Below are 15,682 nucleotides of genomic sequence, written 5' to 3' on the forward strand. Positions count from 1 at the left end.
CCTTCTGTGCTGTGAAACGTTAGCCACGCATGCAACAAGCCACCACAGGACAAGTCAAGACCTGGAGCCATGAGAAGTGGGGAGTAGAATTATCCGTCAGCCCAGAAACTTGCCGATGGCCACGAGGCTACATAGCCGTCCTGGCAGCATTGCCAAGGGAGGGAGCCGCTCCACTGGGTGCCCCTGCAATCTGGTGGATCCCATCCAAGCCTCAGCGAATGAGTGCAGGCTTGCCTGGTGATTCCTGAGAGCAGGCGGGAGGGAGGCAGGACTGACTGTACGGGAGAAATGCCTGGGTGGGTAGAAAGCCAGTTGTTTAAGGTGAGCTCGTAGAGAGGAAGGTGTTGGTAACTCCATGCAGCCCCAGCCTACGGCACTATTTCACCTGACTTCTTACACAGAATTGAGCTTTTATTTGCAGCCTAAGTGAGGGCCCAGGGAAAAGAAGTGGCGTGAGGAAACTTCTTGACTGTGATCCTTAAGCTTAAGGATTACACGAGGGCACACTGCTGAGGCGCACAGCACCTGTCAGTGGGTGTGTGAATTCCATAGAAGTCAGGGAGCTGGGCCTATGATTAAGATTGGACACTTCTGCACTATGAGAAGGCATGAACATGCACCAAATATTGTAGTTTCATTCATGGCTCTACTGAGCCTCTCACTAAATAAAGGAAAGACTGAATCCAGAATGTGGTGAGAAAGGAATTGCAAAGGGGCTCAAGATAAAACTTACCAATCGTGTTTTCTCCTGTGACCTTGGTGGTGGCAGCCATGCCCACGTGCCTCTCAATGTCTTTTATTTGCCTTTTCTAACCCTGGCTGGCTTGTCTGATGCACCCTGTAAATGTGAAGAGGAAACATGGGGCACATCACATGATCTGTTTGAACAAATCCCTGCAGTCTGTGCATCTAAGGTCCCAGGGAAGAGACAGAGCAGAAGATACATGTTCCCTGAAGAAATTGAACACATAGAAGGCAGGGAAGTGAGCAAAGTTCTGTTTGGAACCTACATGAATATGGGCTTTCTCTGAAAGCACAGCATTTTGTGGAATGTAAGGAAGGTCAGGAATCTCTAAGGTGGCCCCAGTGACTAGGGCTTCTGACCTGCTGAGAGCCAAGAAACAAGAGCGAGCCTATGGGCGTCTGATTAGTGCAGACAAGTTAATAAAATAGCTGGAATACACAAAGAGAGGATGCAAAAGCAGGTCTGAGAGAAGGCATAAGAGGATTAAAGCTGCAAAAACAATCCAGTAATGGATTTCTCAAACACACCATCGAACAGGCAAGGACAGGTGTCCTGTCAAACCATTTCCTGGTGAAACCTGATCCATCCTTCTGACTCAGGGCCTGCTCACCTCATTTGTAACTGAAGGGCCTGCCCCTGACTCCCAGTGGGGCTCTCTGAGCAGCCCGGAGACTGGCCAGGAAGCCAGCTTTGCAGACAAAAGGGGCCAGGGACAGGCTGCTTTCCTTCACATGCAGGCAACTGCATCTCTCTGCATCTGCCTCGCCTGGCGGCTGACGAGGCTGGCACTGCGCATGAAGCTTCACCCATCTCTGTCCTTCTCCCTACCCCAAAACACTAGAAAGGGTGCTCTGATTTTCAAGTCGGTCCTCACTTCATTACTCTGTCTTTGATCCCTTAGTGAAACTCAACTTTTGCTCCAGCAGCCAATTTGGGGGTTTGTCTAGTGAAGCAACAGCTAAGGCTTACGTTTAGGAGGCACAGGGACTAAACTTCTGCTTATTTGTTCTGACACCAGGAAGGTTTGCCTGCCAGTCGACCCCCGTGGGGAGCTGGGTGTCCAGCTGGGTGTCCTCGGTCCTGCCTGCATGGCTGTTGTGCACGTGTTGGCATCAGAACAGAGGGCTGTCAGGCCACATGGCTGACCGGTGCCCAGCTTTGTGCCTCCCCCACTGCACAGCCTCCTGTCTCCAGCCCAGCAGTTGTCAGAGGTGCAGAGGGTGCCAAGAGGGGCTTAAGGAGGGCCTGGTATTTCTGGGGCTGGGTGGGTGAGGGGGTTGCACGGAGGAGCGTGCTCTGCTCCTGCCTGGATAAGCCCGCAATTGCCATGGGGCAGGAGCCCAGGCCGTGAAGATGGTGATGGCATTCTGGTGCCAGACTCCTTTCAGTTGCTCACGCCTTTCTTGCAAAATGATCTGTTAGGTTTAAATATATTCTTGCTCAAGGCAAATTTCCTTGGAATGAGGTAAAGATAAGGGGGAGGGTAGGAAAAAACTCAAAAACTCTTGGTGGAGTATTTTTAGATGTATTAGACCATTGAAGGGAGTGCTTCTTAGTGATGGGGGAATTTTCCAGATGCCCTTGAGCTCACAGTACTCACAGCTCGCTCTGCGGGGCGCCTCCTGGCTTGGCAGGCGCACGTGCGCTGTGCGGAGAACCCCGAGGCCTCGGCAGCATTTAAGTGCCTGGCTTCGGAAAGCGGTGGCCATATTTAGCTAGAACACACTGAGCGCAGGCAATCCTCCCCTTCCCGCAGTCCATACCTCCCTTCTCTCTGAGAGAAAGTGCATCCTGTGTCTTGACGGAGAGGCTCACCCAAGACTGGGCTGTCATTTATGGGGCCCAGTGCAAAATGACAATGCAGGGTCCCTTGTTCAAACATGATGAAGAATTTCAAGATGGCGACAGCAGAACGTTAAACCTAGCATGGACCCCAAGCATGGGGCCCTGTGCAACTGGGCATATTGCACGCCCATGAAGCTGGCCTTGGGCTCAGCCTTCTTCCAGTGCAGCAGTTCTCAACCTGTGGGTCTCGACCCCTTTGGGGGTCGAACAACCCTTTCACAGGTGTCGCCTAAGACCATCGGAAAACACATATATAATTACATACTGTTTTGTGATTAATCACTATGCTTTAATTGTGTTCAATTTGTAACAATGAAATTGGGAGTCACCACAACATGAGGAACTGTATTAAAGGGTTGCGGCATTAGGAAGGTCGAGAACCACTGTTCCAATGTATTCAATGAGGATTAGCAAGCATTTGCTATATTCTGCATACTGGGCAGCAGGGCTTGGGGTTGGAGGCGTGGAGTGCAAAATAGACTGCTCCCTAGAAATTTACAATTTAGTTAGGGTCAGATATCATGCACACAAAATTAAATAATGATGAGACCATTCTTCTAAAGCCCAGAAGGCCTTGAACAAATAATGGGCTTTCTCAGAAAGCACTTCCAGTCACCTACCCAAAGGAAGGGGTCGTGAGGCTGGCCTTCCTCGATCCACAGGCATCACGTGGTGGGCCTGGAGAATGAAGTGGAGTAAGAGAAATGAATTGGGAGGCTGTCATTGGTTTTGCCACGCCACTCTGTGGACAGCAACACGCATGTCTTACTCCACGTTTATTGGACCTATTTTACCTCTTTCCTGTGACCCTGGAAGTAACCTCTCAAGGAACGTTCTATTTTCAAAATAGCCACACTTAGATAAACGGTTGGCTACACTTGGATAAAAGGTTCATAGGACATGGGCCGTGCTAGGCCCGTAGCCTTGAGCTCACAATGTAGGCCAACTCAACTAGCACATCTGAGTTCACAGGCAACAAACGGGCCCCTTGTACCTGATGGAGGGGCCAGCTCTGAGACGGTCATTTAATCAGTCATTCAACATCACTGGGCATCTACTCGGCCAGGCCTAGGCCAGGTTCAGAAAACATGTATGAAGACTTGGTCCTGCCCCTAAACGGCTCACAATCTGATATAGTGATCAAAGGGACAAGAGTCCTTTCATAGAAACAGAAGGGCCCTCCTGCCCTGGCTTGTCTTGGCTTGACTGAGAACTTCTGGAAAGTTCCATTGAGTGGGAACCTCCTGAGCCGGCTGAGTGCCTCAGTCACCAGGCTCTCCTTTGGCGACAGTAGTTTGTTTTTAGTAATTATCTCTCCTGTCAGACACCTGACTCCCCCTGCTCCGGAGGCCTTCTCCGGGTCTCCAGTGGAAACAACAGCAGCAGGTGGCATGTGGGCAGCTCCCACGGTAGTATTGTTCTCAGGAGCTGAACAGAGGTGGTGTGGTCAGCAGTCAGTGAGGGTACCTCGAGGATGTTTTCTAAGTCCCATTATGAAGAGTGGGTAAACACTAGTATTCTCATCTCTCTTATCTTCCCCTCCATCCGTCTTATTTCCTCTCTCAAGTTAAATTCAGCGACAGTTCTGAAAACCGAATTTGAAATGTGGTTTTGTTGCACAAATGGCCCATTCTGTTCAGCAGCATCAGTGATTCGGCTCCTACAGACAGTTTTGTGGTTTGGACTCTTGGATTGATTGGGAAGCATCCGGCTCTTATTCCAGATGGACCTCCATCCTCTCTCAGCTTAGATCCCAGTCTTCCTGCCAGTGTGCCAAGCCAGGAGAGAGCCACTGTGCTGCCAGGGGCTGCAGCCCAGGGTCAGGGCCCTCAGCTCCCCCGTATTCCCCTGCCATTAAGCCACACCAGGGAGACCCCTCTTTGCCTTAGAAACCCTGGGGGCATCCACAGCTCCCCACCCCAGCCCTGAGAAGGTATTAGCCATGATGTAGAGCAAGCATGTCAAACTCAGAGGCTAACACGGGCCAAATGAACGAAGCATGCGGCCCACGGGCCATGAGTTTGACATGCTTGATGTAGAGTATAGCTCCTGGGTAGCAGGAACAACCCCCGTTAGAACCATGCTTGGTAACCAAGCAAAATCCTGGGCCTCTCAATTTTCACTATGGATGTCTGAGAAGAACCAGGGAAGGCCATTCTTGGAATGAAGGAGACATCAGCATTCTCTTTTGTTGTTCCCTCTGAGCTCTGCCAGGACATTTGTGCCTTGACCCTGACCAGGTTTAGTAGGGCCGGTGGGCCTGGTCAGCTTGCTCCCATGTCTCAGTGTAACAGAGAGTCTGGTCCGCATCACAGGCTCCACCTGAAGGAATCTCCATGTCCACCCCACCCTGCAGCTCATATGTACCAAGTTGAACTCCAATGCAGTGATGAAGGCCACACAATCCATCCTTTAAACTCCCCTAGACAACAAAAGGTGAGGAAAGACTCACAGAGAGCCCCCACTGTGAGGTTTTGCAGCTGTTTATTGAGACTAAAGACACCGAGACATAAGCCACCCTGGAACATTTCATGTCTCCTCTATCAAAGCCCAACCGGCACCCCCCCTTCTCTCCACAGATCTCCAGGACTTCAAGTTAGACGTGCAGCATGTGATTGAAGTAGATGAGGGGAACACGGCGGTCATTGCCTGCCACCTTCCTGAGAGCCACCCAAAAGCCCAGGTCCGATACAGTGTCAAACAAGAGTGGCTGGAGGCATCCAGAGGTGAGCAAGCAGGACCCCAGAGGCCAAGGCCGGGGGGAAGCTGGCCACTCCTGTCTTGGGCCTTGATATTTAGTCCTGTGGGATCCTGAAGGGACTGGCTCCTGTTACGAGGTCTTCCGCCCTGCCTGAGGAATGTCTTTGCTCTTTGAGGCCCTGGATGATGTTGCTAAGCTGCACCATTTGGTCAGGGCTGTCAGCATAGGTTCCAGATTTCCCCCATGTGAGCTCCCGGCCACCAGGCAGACACAGAAAGGCTGCCGACAATCCCAGCCATCCCTGCAGCTGCAGCGTGGGAGGTGGAGCTCGTCCCCACACAGCAGAGCAGTCTTCTTATGGAACTTGAGTTTCTCCCTGTCCCCATTTTCCTGGTAATGCAGCCATCTCAGGGCGGGGAGGGGTGGGGAGGGGGGGGTGGTGAGCTGTGGTCTCCCGAGTACCAGTTGGGGGAACAGGAAGCTTCATCCACAACTGAACCTGTACACTAGGCCAAGTAGACCCTACTGACTGGACCCCACAGCTCAAAATGTGTAACTTTAAAAACATGTACATTTTAAAATATTTTATTAACTTTTTCTGGTTATGAAAGGAATGTATGTTCACTATAGAAAATACAGAAAACTGTTTTCTGGAAGGGTAAAGACCCGAGTCCTGCCCCTCGAAATACGTGGAGACTGCGGGAAGAACATCCATCTGCACGGTCCCCAGCGGGAGCCTGGAATGGCCCCTAGAGGAAGCCTGCCCAGCCCACAGGGGCAGAGCTTCTCCCTATTCTGTCTGATATTTGCCTAAGTAGCTCATCCCCAGGGGCAGGCCGGCGCCAGGCTTAGTGAGCCTAGGTATAGGGACACCCCGACTCCCAAGGCAGGCCCCCAGGAGCTTGGAGTGGAGGGCCGGTGGTCCGCCTGCCAGGAAGCTGGACACCACTGGTGTGTCCAGCAGCGTGAGACGATCTCCTGCTGAGAGAAGCTGAACCCAGCCCTGCCCTCCCCCTCAGCCCCCCTGACACCCCTGGCCCAGAGCACACAGCCCAGCAGGCCAGTGATGCAGAGGGGAGAGCTTCTGCGGCGTTCACAGAGAGCGTGGGGTTGGGGCCAGAATGTTCTCCCCGTTGCAGAAATTCAGTAGTGAGGTGGCTCAGAGCTGCGACTGACAGACGATGGCAGGTTCTGAAGTGAAAGCCCGCCCTCCTGTGGGAATGACCTCTTAGCTCCCAGGGGTGCATCAGGGCCCCTTGAGCCAGACAGCGGCCGAGGCAGCACCCATTGGGCCACTTTACAAATAAGGGAACCCAATCTGTGAGGTTATGACCTTGCCCGAGATCACACCGTCAGTACAGGCAGGTCCAATGCCTTGAGTCCAGGTCTGGCTGACCCCATGTCCTGCTGCCTCTCGCCAGCTTCCTGACATGTAAAATGCTCTTCCACAAGTCTGTGGACTGACCTGGGGGGAGTTACCAGCCGGTTAGCTGGTTCCTTAGTTGTTTCGTTCCCTGGCATTCTGTCCCCCTGGCTTCCAGGTTTTATGGGAGAAGAGCACTTGGGGGGTGGGCTTACTGGAACTCAAGTGCACATCTCGGGTCCTGCCCCGCCCATTTGTGGGAGCTATTGGGTGTAGTGTTTTAGGCCCAAACTCACCCATGTTCCCTTCCTGTTCTTTCTTCAGGTAACTACCTGATCATGCCGTCAGGGAACCTCCAGATCGTGAACGCCAGCCAGGAGGACGAGGGGATGTACAAGTGCGCTGCCTACAACCCGGTCACCCAAGAAGTGAAGACCTCGGGCTCCAGTGACCGGCTGCGCGTGCGCCGTAAGGGGCGGGGCCTCCCTGGTGGAGGGAAGGGCCTGGGCTCCAGCTTTGTGTTCCCCGAGGTGGGGGTGAGGGTTGTGGGGCTCCAGCTAGTGCAGTGGTTCTCAACCTTCCTAATGCCGCGACACTTTAATACAGTTCCTCATGTTGTGGTGACCCCCAATTTCATTGTTACAAATTGAACATAATTAAAGCATAGTGATTAATCACAAAAACAATATGTAATTATATATGTGTTTTCCAATGGTCTTAGGCGATCCCTGTGAAAGGGTCGTTCGACCCACAGGTTGAGAACCGCTGAGCTAGTGGGACATCCAGGACTCAGCCAGGATGGGGGCACCTCCCGAAATACCCACCTCTCACAGCCCAGCCCTCGGGTTTGGCTCAAGGGGCTGTGCCTCCTGCTCACTCACCTCAGAGCACTGTGGGGACCACCCCCCCTCACTGTGCCTGTGGAGGGCTTTCGTGCATGTGTAACTTTCAGAGGAGGGGGTGGCGGGATGTGGGCTGGGCAGGACAGTCGCGCTCAGCAGCGGGCAGCGTCTGTGTGAGAAAGACATGCTGCCTTGTGCCCATGTCAAAGCCACCAGTCTGCACTGTGGACGTTTGCCCAACACCTCCCCCTGGTAAAGACCGTGGAGACCCACACAGCCCCTCATTTATGTGAAAACAGCTGCGTTTGCTGAGCGCGTTCTGTGCGCCAGGCTCTTTCCTGAATCCCCGTGGATTCCGTGGAGTCACATCTTAAGGTGGAGTTAGGTTTTAGAGTCGGCACCAAAGGCAGATTTACTGTGAAGTTCATGAAGCAACATTTCAGTGGTTCCTCACCCGCCTAATTGAGTATCTGTAATTTTGTATTCTTTTCCTAAAGAGGGCTTCCCAAGCTATATGAGTTCCAGGTCGTACAGAACCTGGTCTGTCCCTGGTTGGCACAGAAAGCAAAATCACACATGGCAGCAGGCCACCTGAAGGTCCCGAGGAAGACGGCACGTGGGGGAGCAGCATGCCTTTCAATAAGTTCAACCGTGTCTCTCCCCCAGCCTTGAAAAAGGGTGGCTGGCTGCTTCCTCAGCTGGGAACCTAATGAAGTAGTTGATTGGGAGACCTCACAATAGGAGAAATGCTCATCTTTAAACCATAGGTCCTGCTCATCTCAGCAAGATGCTCACGGGAGATGCTGCTCACGCTGTGGGAGACACTTGGGTTCTGAGACCTGTGTGTGGGATCCGTGGATCCATCTCTTCCTGTCTTAGAGTCCCTTCCTGGGTGCAAGCAGGGAAAAACCTGCACCATTTAAGTGTTCCTCTGGCCACCCCTCATCCTTCTCTCCTCCGACACACAGCTGCCCCCACACACGCTTGGCCGTGATGCTACGCCACTGCAGTCTCATTTCTTATTGTAACAACTCCTACAGGAAGTCCTTGTCTCGCGTAAGAAAACCAAGGCCGAAGGGAATTAAGTGACTGGCCCCACTTTACGTAGGTCATAAGCTCCTGAAGGCTATTTGATTCCAAATCCGCGGACTCTGGGACTGCCTCCTGGGTCAGGGCCACCCAAGGTCGCACAGAAGGGGCCCTCCACACCAAGTCCTGGTCCCACACGCTGTCCTTCCCCCCGCCCCCTCCAGGCTCCACAGCCGAGGCCGCCCGCATCATCTATCCGCCAGAGGCCCAGACCATCATCGTCACGAAAGGCCACAGTCTCATCCTGGAGTGTGTGGCCAGTGGGATCCCGCCTCCGCGGGTCACCTGGGCCAAGGACGGGTCCAGTGTCTCCGGTTATAACAAGACGCGCTTCCTGCTGAGCAACCTCCTCATCGACACCACCAGCGAGGAGGACTCGGGGACCTACCGCTGCATGGCCGACAACGGGGTCGGGGAGCCCGGGGCGGCGGCCATTCTCTACAACGTCCAGGTGTTTGGTGAGTGTCTCCTGCAGACCTTCTTCTCCTTGACCTTCCCTTTGGTCTGCTTGGCCTGTCTAGAAGCTCCTAACCCCAGCTCAGGGTCACGTCCCTTCTGAGAGGCCGCGTGCCGAGTGAGTGACAGGAGCACTGAGAGGCGGAGGCTCTGGATCCCAGGGACGAGGCTGCCCCTCGGTGCCCTTTCCTGATGTGGCTCTGGTGGCGGAGACGGAGGCCTTCCCTTTCCTCTGTCAACAGCCAGGGGAAAGGGGGAGCCTTCCTGCCTGGCGTGGACAGGGAGACTCCCCCTCTCTCACCCCTGCTCTGGTTTCCCGGCAGAACCCCCCGAGGTCACTGTGGAGCTGTCCCAGCTGGTCATCCCGTGGGGCCAGAGTGCCAAGCTCACCTGTGAGGTGCGCGGGAACCCCCCGCCCTCAGTGCTGTGGCTGAGGAACGCCGTGCCCCTCACCCCCAGCCAGCGCCTCCGACTGTCGCGTAGGGCCCTGCGCGTGGTCAGCGTGGGGCCTGAGGACGAGGGCGTCTACCAGTGCATGGCCGAGAACGAAGTTGGCAGTGCCCACGCCGTGGTCCAGCTGAGGACCGCCAGGCCAGGTGAGTGCAGCACGAGGGCCGAGAGTGGAGTGAATACTCACAGAACCCTTCTCTCCAAGGGAATCTAAAATAGAGCCCCGATGTGTAAAACCAGTAAAAGTGGCTTTCAGTTGTAAGTTCAAATTTATATTAACTTATTAAAAAGTCAGAAGTGAAGGTTTTCACTAGTGAAAATGATCCATTTAGCTGTTGTATTATAATTTAAAAATATAATTTAATCGTTTTGTAGAATCTGTGGGTTCATAGGGTTCTATGGAACCCAGTCTGACAACCCCTGCTCTGGAGCAAAGGAAAGCAATTGGATTGTTAGCTTGATTCATTTCCATTGACACCTATAGTGACTGAGCAGTAACTGTGCTCAGCACTGGACTGGGTAGCCTAGAGAATACAGAGAAACATAACACAGAATTAGCCTCAAGAATTTTTTCATGGAGGAAATAAAATATGCAGAGGAAATAATTGGAGAAAAATACAATGACAGAGAATGAAATGCTAAATCGTCATTGTCAGATGCCAGCCTCCCGTGGGGCAGGCAGAGTCCGTGGACGCTCCATGAAGGAAGTGTTGCCCTGGCTCCTCAGATTCCCAGGGGCATTTACAGTTGGCTTTCCGTCTCCCGTTTCCAGGTCAGTGCAGTGGAGAAGGAGAAGGCCCGTGTGTGCCGTGTGCTAAGACTCCCCAGTGTGGGGCATGCCCCCAGCCCAAGTGTTAGGCATGAGAAAGAGGGCACGGGGTTCCTGCACCCCAGGAGCAAATAGATAGTTCACTTCAGATGTGGAGTCAGGAACACAAACAGGTTGCAGACACGCTTGCCTACCATGCCTGGGCCATGGCAAGAAGCATGGACGTGGGGCACCAGACTGCCTTTCCCTACTGGAGGGCAGGGGCATGACCCTCTCTCCCACGGAGCCTGTTGAGTGGGCCAATGGCCATGTCAGTCCTGCCCTGAGGGCTCTTCCTGCCCAGCAGGTCTTCTCTCAGCTCAGCAGGTGACCAGGGGACTACCACCCTCTTCCTTCCCTGTCTTTCCTGCTCCAGGCACAACCCTGAGGCCATGGCCCGATGCTAGGCTGGACACTGCCACACCTCCCGTGCCACCCTCCAGACCAAGAAGCCCCGACCAGATACTGAGGGGGCACCCAGGGCTCCCAAGGCCTCCAACGTCGGTGCAGCCGGCTTCCCCGCAGTGCCCTGGAGAGAAAGGGCCGGTGGCGCCCGCCGAGGCACCCGTCATCCTCAGCTCACCCAGGACCTCCAAGACTGACTCTTACGAGCTCGTGTGGCGGCCTCGGCATGAGGGTGGCAGCCGGGCACCGATCCTCTACTATGAGGTGAAACACCGTAAGGTATGGTGCCTGGCATTGTGCCCACCTCCTCTCAGGCTGGGCGGGGGTCTCTGTTATCTCCCTTCCCCTGAGCTCCCGCTGCAACCTGGACGACCAACCCCACTACTGGGCACGACCTCCCGTCTCCTCCAGGGGACTTTCCTACCACCTCCAGGAAGAGGGTGGTGCTGGGCATTTGGGACCCTACGAGGCCCAGGAAAAAGCCATGCCTTTGCCTCCGGGTCTGGGCTTCCCGGAAGCTACCACCACCAGCTTCTGGTCCCTGAGGGAGCGAACAGTCTCCCTGTTAACCATCCCCAGCCCTCCCCTCCTCGCTCTGCCATTTGTTGTTGATGTTGTTCTGTTTCTGAACCAAGCTAAGCTCCGCTGGGTGCATACCTGCAGGAACCCGGGCCTGGTGAGTGAGCTCTAAGCCAGGAAAACAAACATTTGTGAACAGTATTTCTCTGAGGCCTGTAAAGCGCCCTCAGTTCTCAGGCTCGTGGCTCGGGTTTGACAGGCAGGCGTTTGAGCTGGAAGCACATCGAGTTGCTCAGACCTTGACAGAGGGGAGTCTGTCCCATGGTGTTTGGGGAGCTGTCGGGAAGGACTCCGGCGCTGACGGGGTACGGGACGGAGCTTCCAGCCTGCCGTCCTGCACACTGTGTCCTGGGAAGCAGAAAGGGTCCCTGAGCTGTTATCCTCACTCAGGGCTGCACTCTCACTTGCTCCCACCCTTCCGTTCCCTGCAGGAGGAGGTCCTTGCAGTCCGTTTCCGATCGCCCCCTGTGCATGCTACCTTCTCTCTAAGGTCATTAGACAGTAGGCAGTTATTGTTTTCAAATGGATTTTAAAAAATCTTATGCGTTCTAATTCTAGACTTTCTTATGCATTCATATTTTTTTTGCTCGTGAAAGTGCTGTGTGCACTTGGAAGAAGAATTTGGATAATATATGAACGTGGAACTAAAAGAGTTTATCAACTCTTCTTCCCCCTCTAAAAACGAAAGCCAGCCCTGCGGGGAGGAAGGTCTGGCTGTGCAGGAGCCGTCTCCCCCACTGGACACGTGGCCCCTCTGTGCCTGTCCCCCGAATGTGCTCAGGACAAGTCCACAGAGCCTCTGAGGGGGTCAGAAAGACACCTCGGGCAAAGCTGCCTCCCAGCTGGGGGCCAAGGCCGGCAGTTCCTTATTGGTGCTTGGCCTGCTGGCCGCCTTATTGCCAGCCAGCAAAGGGGCGAATACATTTGTAACAAACAGCAGCATTGTTCAGCCCAGGTTATGGGGCAGGGCTGGTCCTAATCCTTGTTTCTCTGTGTAACTGGACACCTCCACCTCGGAGCTATAGACAAAGATCAGGGCAGGCCAAACGCTCATGGTCCCCAGGAGATGGCAACCAGCATGAGAGCAAAAATAATATTTTTCAGGCCAAGAGGTGGCCACCAAATTGCCTCGCCAGAGGGCTGGCTGGCAAAAGCCAGGCATGGCGATCCGGAAATGCCAGGCTGGGGTGGCACCCAGCCTCTCGGTGTGTGTGACAGTGACTAATTACCGTTCCATTTCTTATTTTCATTTCTGGTCCCAGTGGCATTGTGAGGCCAGGCCTGGGAAGTAAGCAGACACTGCCCACTGGGCCTTGCTTCTATAGAGCCAGCCTGTGGGGCACTTGGAGCTGTTAGGTGGGCACAGCCGCGGCAGAAATGATGTCCCACAAGCAGTTCCTTTCTTCTGGGACTAACGTCTTCAAGATCCTCACATCAGAAAGAATTTGGACATAAAAATATATCAGCATTTGGGTTGTTTCTTCAGCCCCCTTCTCTTGCTGGAGCCTGCGAGCCATTCAGTGCTTTTTCCCCTTTTCGCACGGTGGAGTGGCTTCATTTCCTGGTGCATCTGCAGATCCTGGCTACTGTGTTTGGGTTTCCAGCACCTCCGGGGATTCTCAGTTTGTAAAATCTTCTCCCCCTGGAACAAATCCTGGAAGCCTGACATTAACGAGCCCGGGCCCTGCCTGGCCCGTGAATAGCAGGGCTTGTTCTACTTCGGAATATTCTTCTTGGGACTCAGAGCTTTCCTGGCAGCTGTTTAGTTCCTTCAGCAAACCACACCTCAGGCTCCAGCAGGCTCCCTGAGACGTGCACGCCCGCAGTTAGGTCTGTCCAGGAAGGTAGGGTGGCTGAGAGCAAGCAGCCTGGCCTCTGAGCATCGCCCTGAGCCTGAAGCGCCTGTGTCGTTGTTTTTTCTTTAAAGAGCTGGGAATGTGACGCCATTACTATTCATCCATAATCCTGACAACTCAGCCACACTTTTTAAGTTCTAAGCAAGGACTGAGGGCAGGAGCAGAAAAAGGAGGTTTGAGATGGCAGAAACCTCACAGAGCGGAGGGTGTGGGGCCGTAGGGAGAAGGGCCAGGCATTTGTTGGGAACCTGCTGTCCACCCAGTTCAAAGCTCGACACTTTACACAAATCACCAAATTTAATCTTCAGAATCACCTGAAGACCTGAGAGGCCTTATTTGCTTCATTTTACAAATGAAAAGGCTTGGGATCAGAGAGGTTAGAGAACTTGCTTATGTTACACAGATAGTAAGAGAGACAACCAGGATAGAACCCAAGATTTTCTGACTCCCAGATTGTTTTCCTTTCTAAAGAGGTTAAGATTGTGAGCATGCACTCACTGGGGCTGTGGCCTTTGGCAAATTACTCATCTCTCTCAGGCTGTTGTCATGAAAGCACTGTATAGCATATATAAAGTGCTCCATGCCTAGCACTTGGTAAATGCTCAGCAAATGCAGCCATTCTACTGGTACTGCTACTTTTACCATCATCCTCATCTTATCTATTCTAATAATATAGGAATGTGCAAATTGGCTGGGACACCACCACGTAACAACCAATCAGGACAGGGGCGGGGCCGCAGCAGAGAGCTCTCAGCACACCTGCACCAGGGGTCCGAAGGGCATGGAGAGGGAGAGCAGATAGGCAGTTAGGGGGATCAGGCCAGGAGGGGGGAGCAGATAGGCAGTTAGGGTGATCAGGCCAGGAGGGGAGCGCAGATAGGCAGTTAGGGGGATCAGGCCAGGAGGGGAGAGCAGATAGGCAGTTAGGGGGATCAGGCCAGGAGGGGGGAGCAGATAGGCAGTTAGGGTGATCAGGTCAGGAGGGGGGAGCAGATAGGGGGATCAGGCCAGCAGGGGAGCAGTTAATGGCATCAGGCAGGCAGGCAGGTGAGTGGATAGGAGCCAGTGGTTCCGGATTGCGAGAGGGATCCCGGATTGGAGAGGGTGCAGGCCGGGCTGAGGGCCCCCCCACCCCCAGCCTGCATGAATTTCGTGCACCAGGCCTCTAGTTAGAATATAAACTGTTTGCTTTAAATAGCAAAGAGGAAGAAAGTAAAGTGAGTTTTTCAGAAAAAGAGAGGTCTTTGGAGAAATTCCCAGCAATGTCAGTGAGGCCTTTTGACCCTCCCCACTGGGTTTTCTTTGATGGGATCATTAGATGAGAGAGGAGGGAGCCTGACTATACTGTCCTAGAGCCAGAAGGCCCAGTTGTACTGCACTCTGCTGTACCACTGCTCCCCCAACCTGCCTTGTTCTCCTCCCACCCACCCCTCCTGCCCTCTCGGCTCAGGTCTGCTTTTCTTGCAAACCACAGCCACCAAGAGCTCCCAGCCAGAGGCCAGTCCTTATGACCAGCCACCTTCCTCAGCAGGTCACAAACACCTCTGATGATTGGACCGTCTCTGGCATCCCAGCCAACCAGCACCGCCTGACCCTCACCAGACTGGACCCCGGGAGCTTATATGAAGTGGAGATGGCAGCTTACAACTGTGCAGGCGAAGGCCAGACAGCCATGGTCACCTTCCGAACGGGTGAGGGTCAGTCGTTGCCCCAGCTTGGGGTTCCCATGGGCCTGAGAAAATCCTCCCAGGCTCAGGTGAGACCACCGTCCCCTTGTCCCACTACTCACCACCCTTCCAGTGCCTGCCTCCTGTGGTTTGTGTGCCCAGACTAAGGCCCCGCCTCTCAGCAGGATGCCACCAGCCAGCCTCTCTGGCGCCCCTCAGGCAGAGCGGAGATCAGACCCCACTTCCACTGCCCTGCATGACTTGCACCTCCTCGTCTGACCCCCTGGCAGAAAGCACTCTGAGGAGAGGGAGACCTAATACCGCGTGCTCCCTCCCGGGCTGAGCTCAACCCGTTTCTACCCAGGACGGCGGCCCAAACCTGAAATCATGGCCAGCAAGGAGCAGCAGATCCAGAGAGATGACCCTGGAGCCAGCCCCCAGAGCAGCAGCCAGCCAGACCACGGCCGCCTCTCCCGTAAGCCCCCAGCAATCCCCAGGGGTAGAAATGATGCATGCTCATAACCGGAACCCGGTCCACAGCCTCGGGCTCACTGCTGAAGGACGAATGGGCTCTTGGTTCTTCCTGGTGTCTCCCCACAGTGAAGAAGTACAGATTGAAGCTTTTCAGATAAAACCCTGGAGTCCAGTTCTGGGGTTGTTGACCCTGTGGGTGCAGAGGCAGTGGAAGGGAGAGCAGGTGGCCATTGGCACCTCCACACTCTGACCTGGCAGAAGTATGGCTTTCAGGAGTCTTAGCCCTCGGGCTCCTCCTTGGAGAAGGCCACCTAGGTGACCCATCCAAGGTGACCTCAGGACGACCCAGTGCAACCACCAGGGAGGGGGGGGGCGGTTTGGGGAGGACCGGGTTCCTATCAG

At 54.2% G+C, this 15,682-nt stretch overlaps 1 protein-coding gene across 6 annotated transcripts in view; it reads left to right on the forward strand.

Annotated features, from left to right (window-relative positions):
- BOC (BOC cell adhesion associated, oncogene regulated) overlaps window positions 1–15,682 on the forward strand; it is a 70,540-nt gene that overhangs the window by 47,548 nt on the left and 7,310 nt on the right. For 5 of the 6 annotated variants that reach the window (XM_036350817.1, XM_036350816.1, XM_036350820.1 and 2 more), the window contains 7 exons: window positions 5,170–5,316; window positions 6,979–7,122; window positions 8,750–9,043; window positions 9,365–9,637; window positions 10,676–10,983; window positions 14,668–14,830; window positions 15,171–15,281. In XM_036350817.1, the coding sequence (XP_036206710.1) occupies window positions 5,170–5,316; window positions 6,979–7,122; window positions 8,750–9,043; window positions 9,365–9,637; window positions 10,676–10,983; window positions 14,668–14,830; window positions 15,171–15,281 (1,440 nt within the window). The remainder of the gene's footprint in view (window positions 1–5,169; window positions 5,317–6,978; window positions 7,123–8,749; window positions 9,044–9,364; window positions 9,638–10,675; window positions 10,984–14,667; window positions 14,831–15,170; window positions 15,282–15,682) is intronic. The other variant, XM_036350821.1, reaches the window with a different exon arrangement.

Source organism: Myotis myotis, unplaced genomic scaffold, assembly GCF_014108235.1.
Source record: "Myotis myotis isolate mMyoMyo1 unplaced genomic scaffold, mMyoMyo1.p scaffold_m19_p_2, whole genome shotgun sequence".
Classification (NCBI taxonomy): domain Eukaryota; kingdom Metazoa; phylum Chordata; class Mammalia; order Chiroptera; family Vespertilionidae; genus Myotis; species Myotis myotis.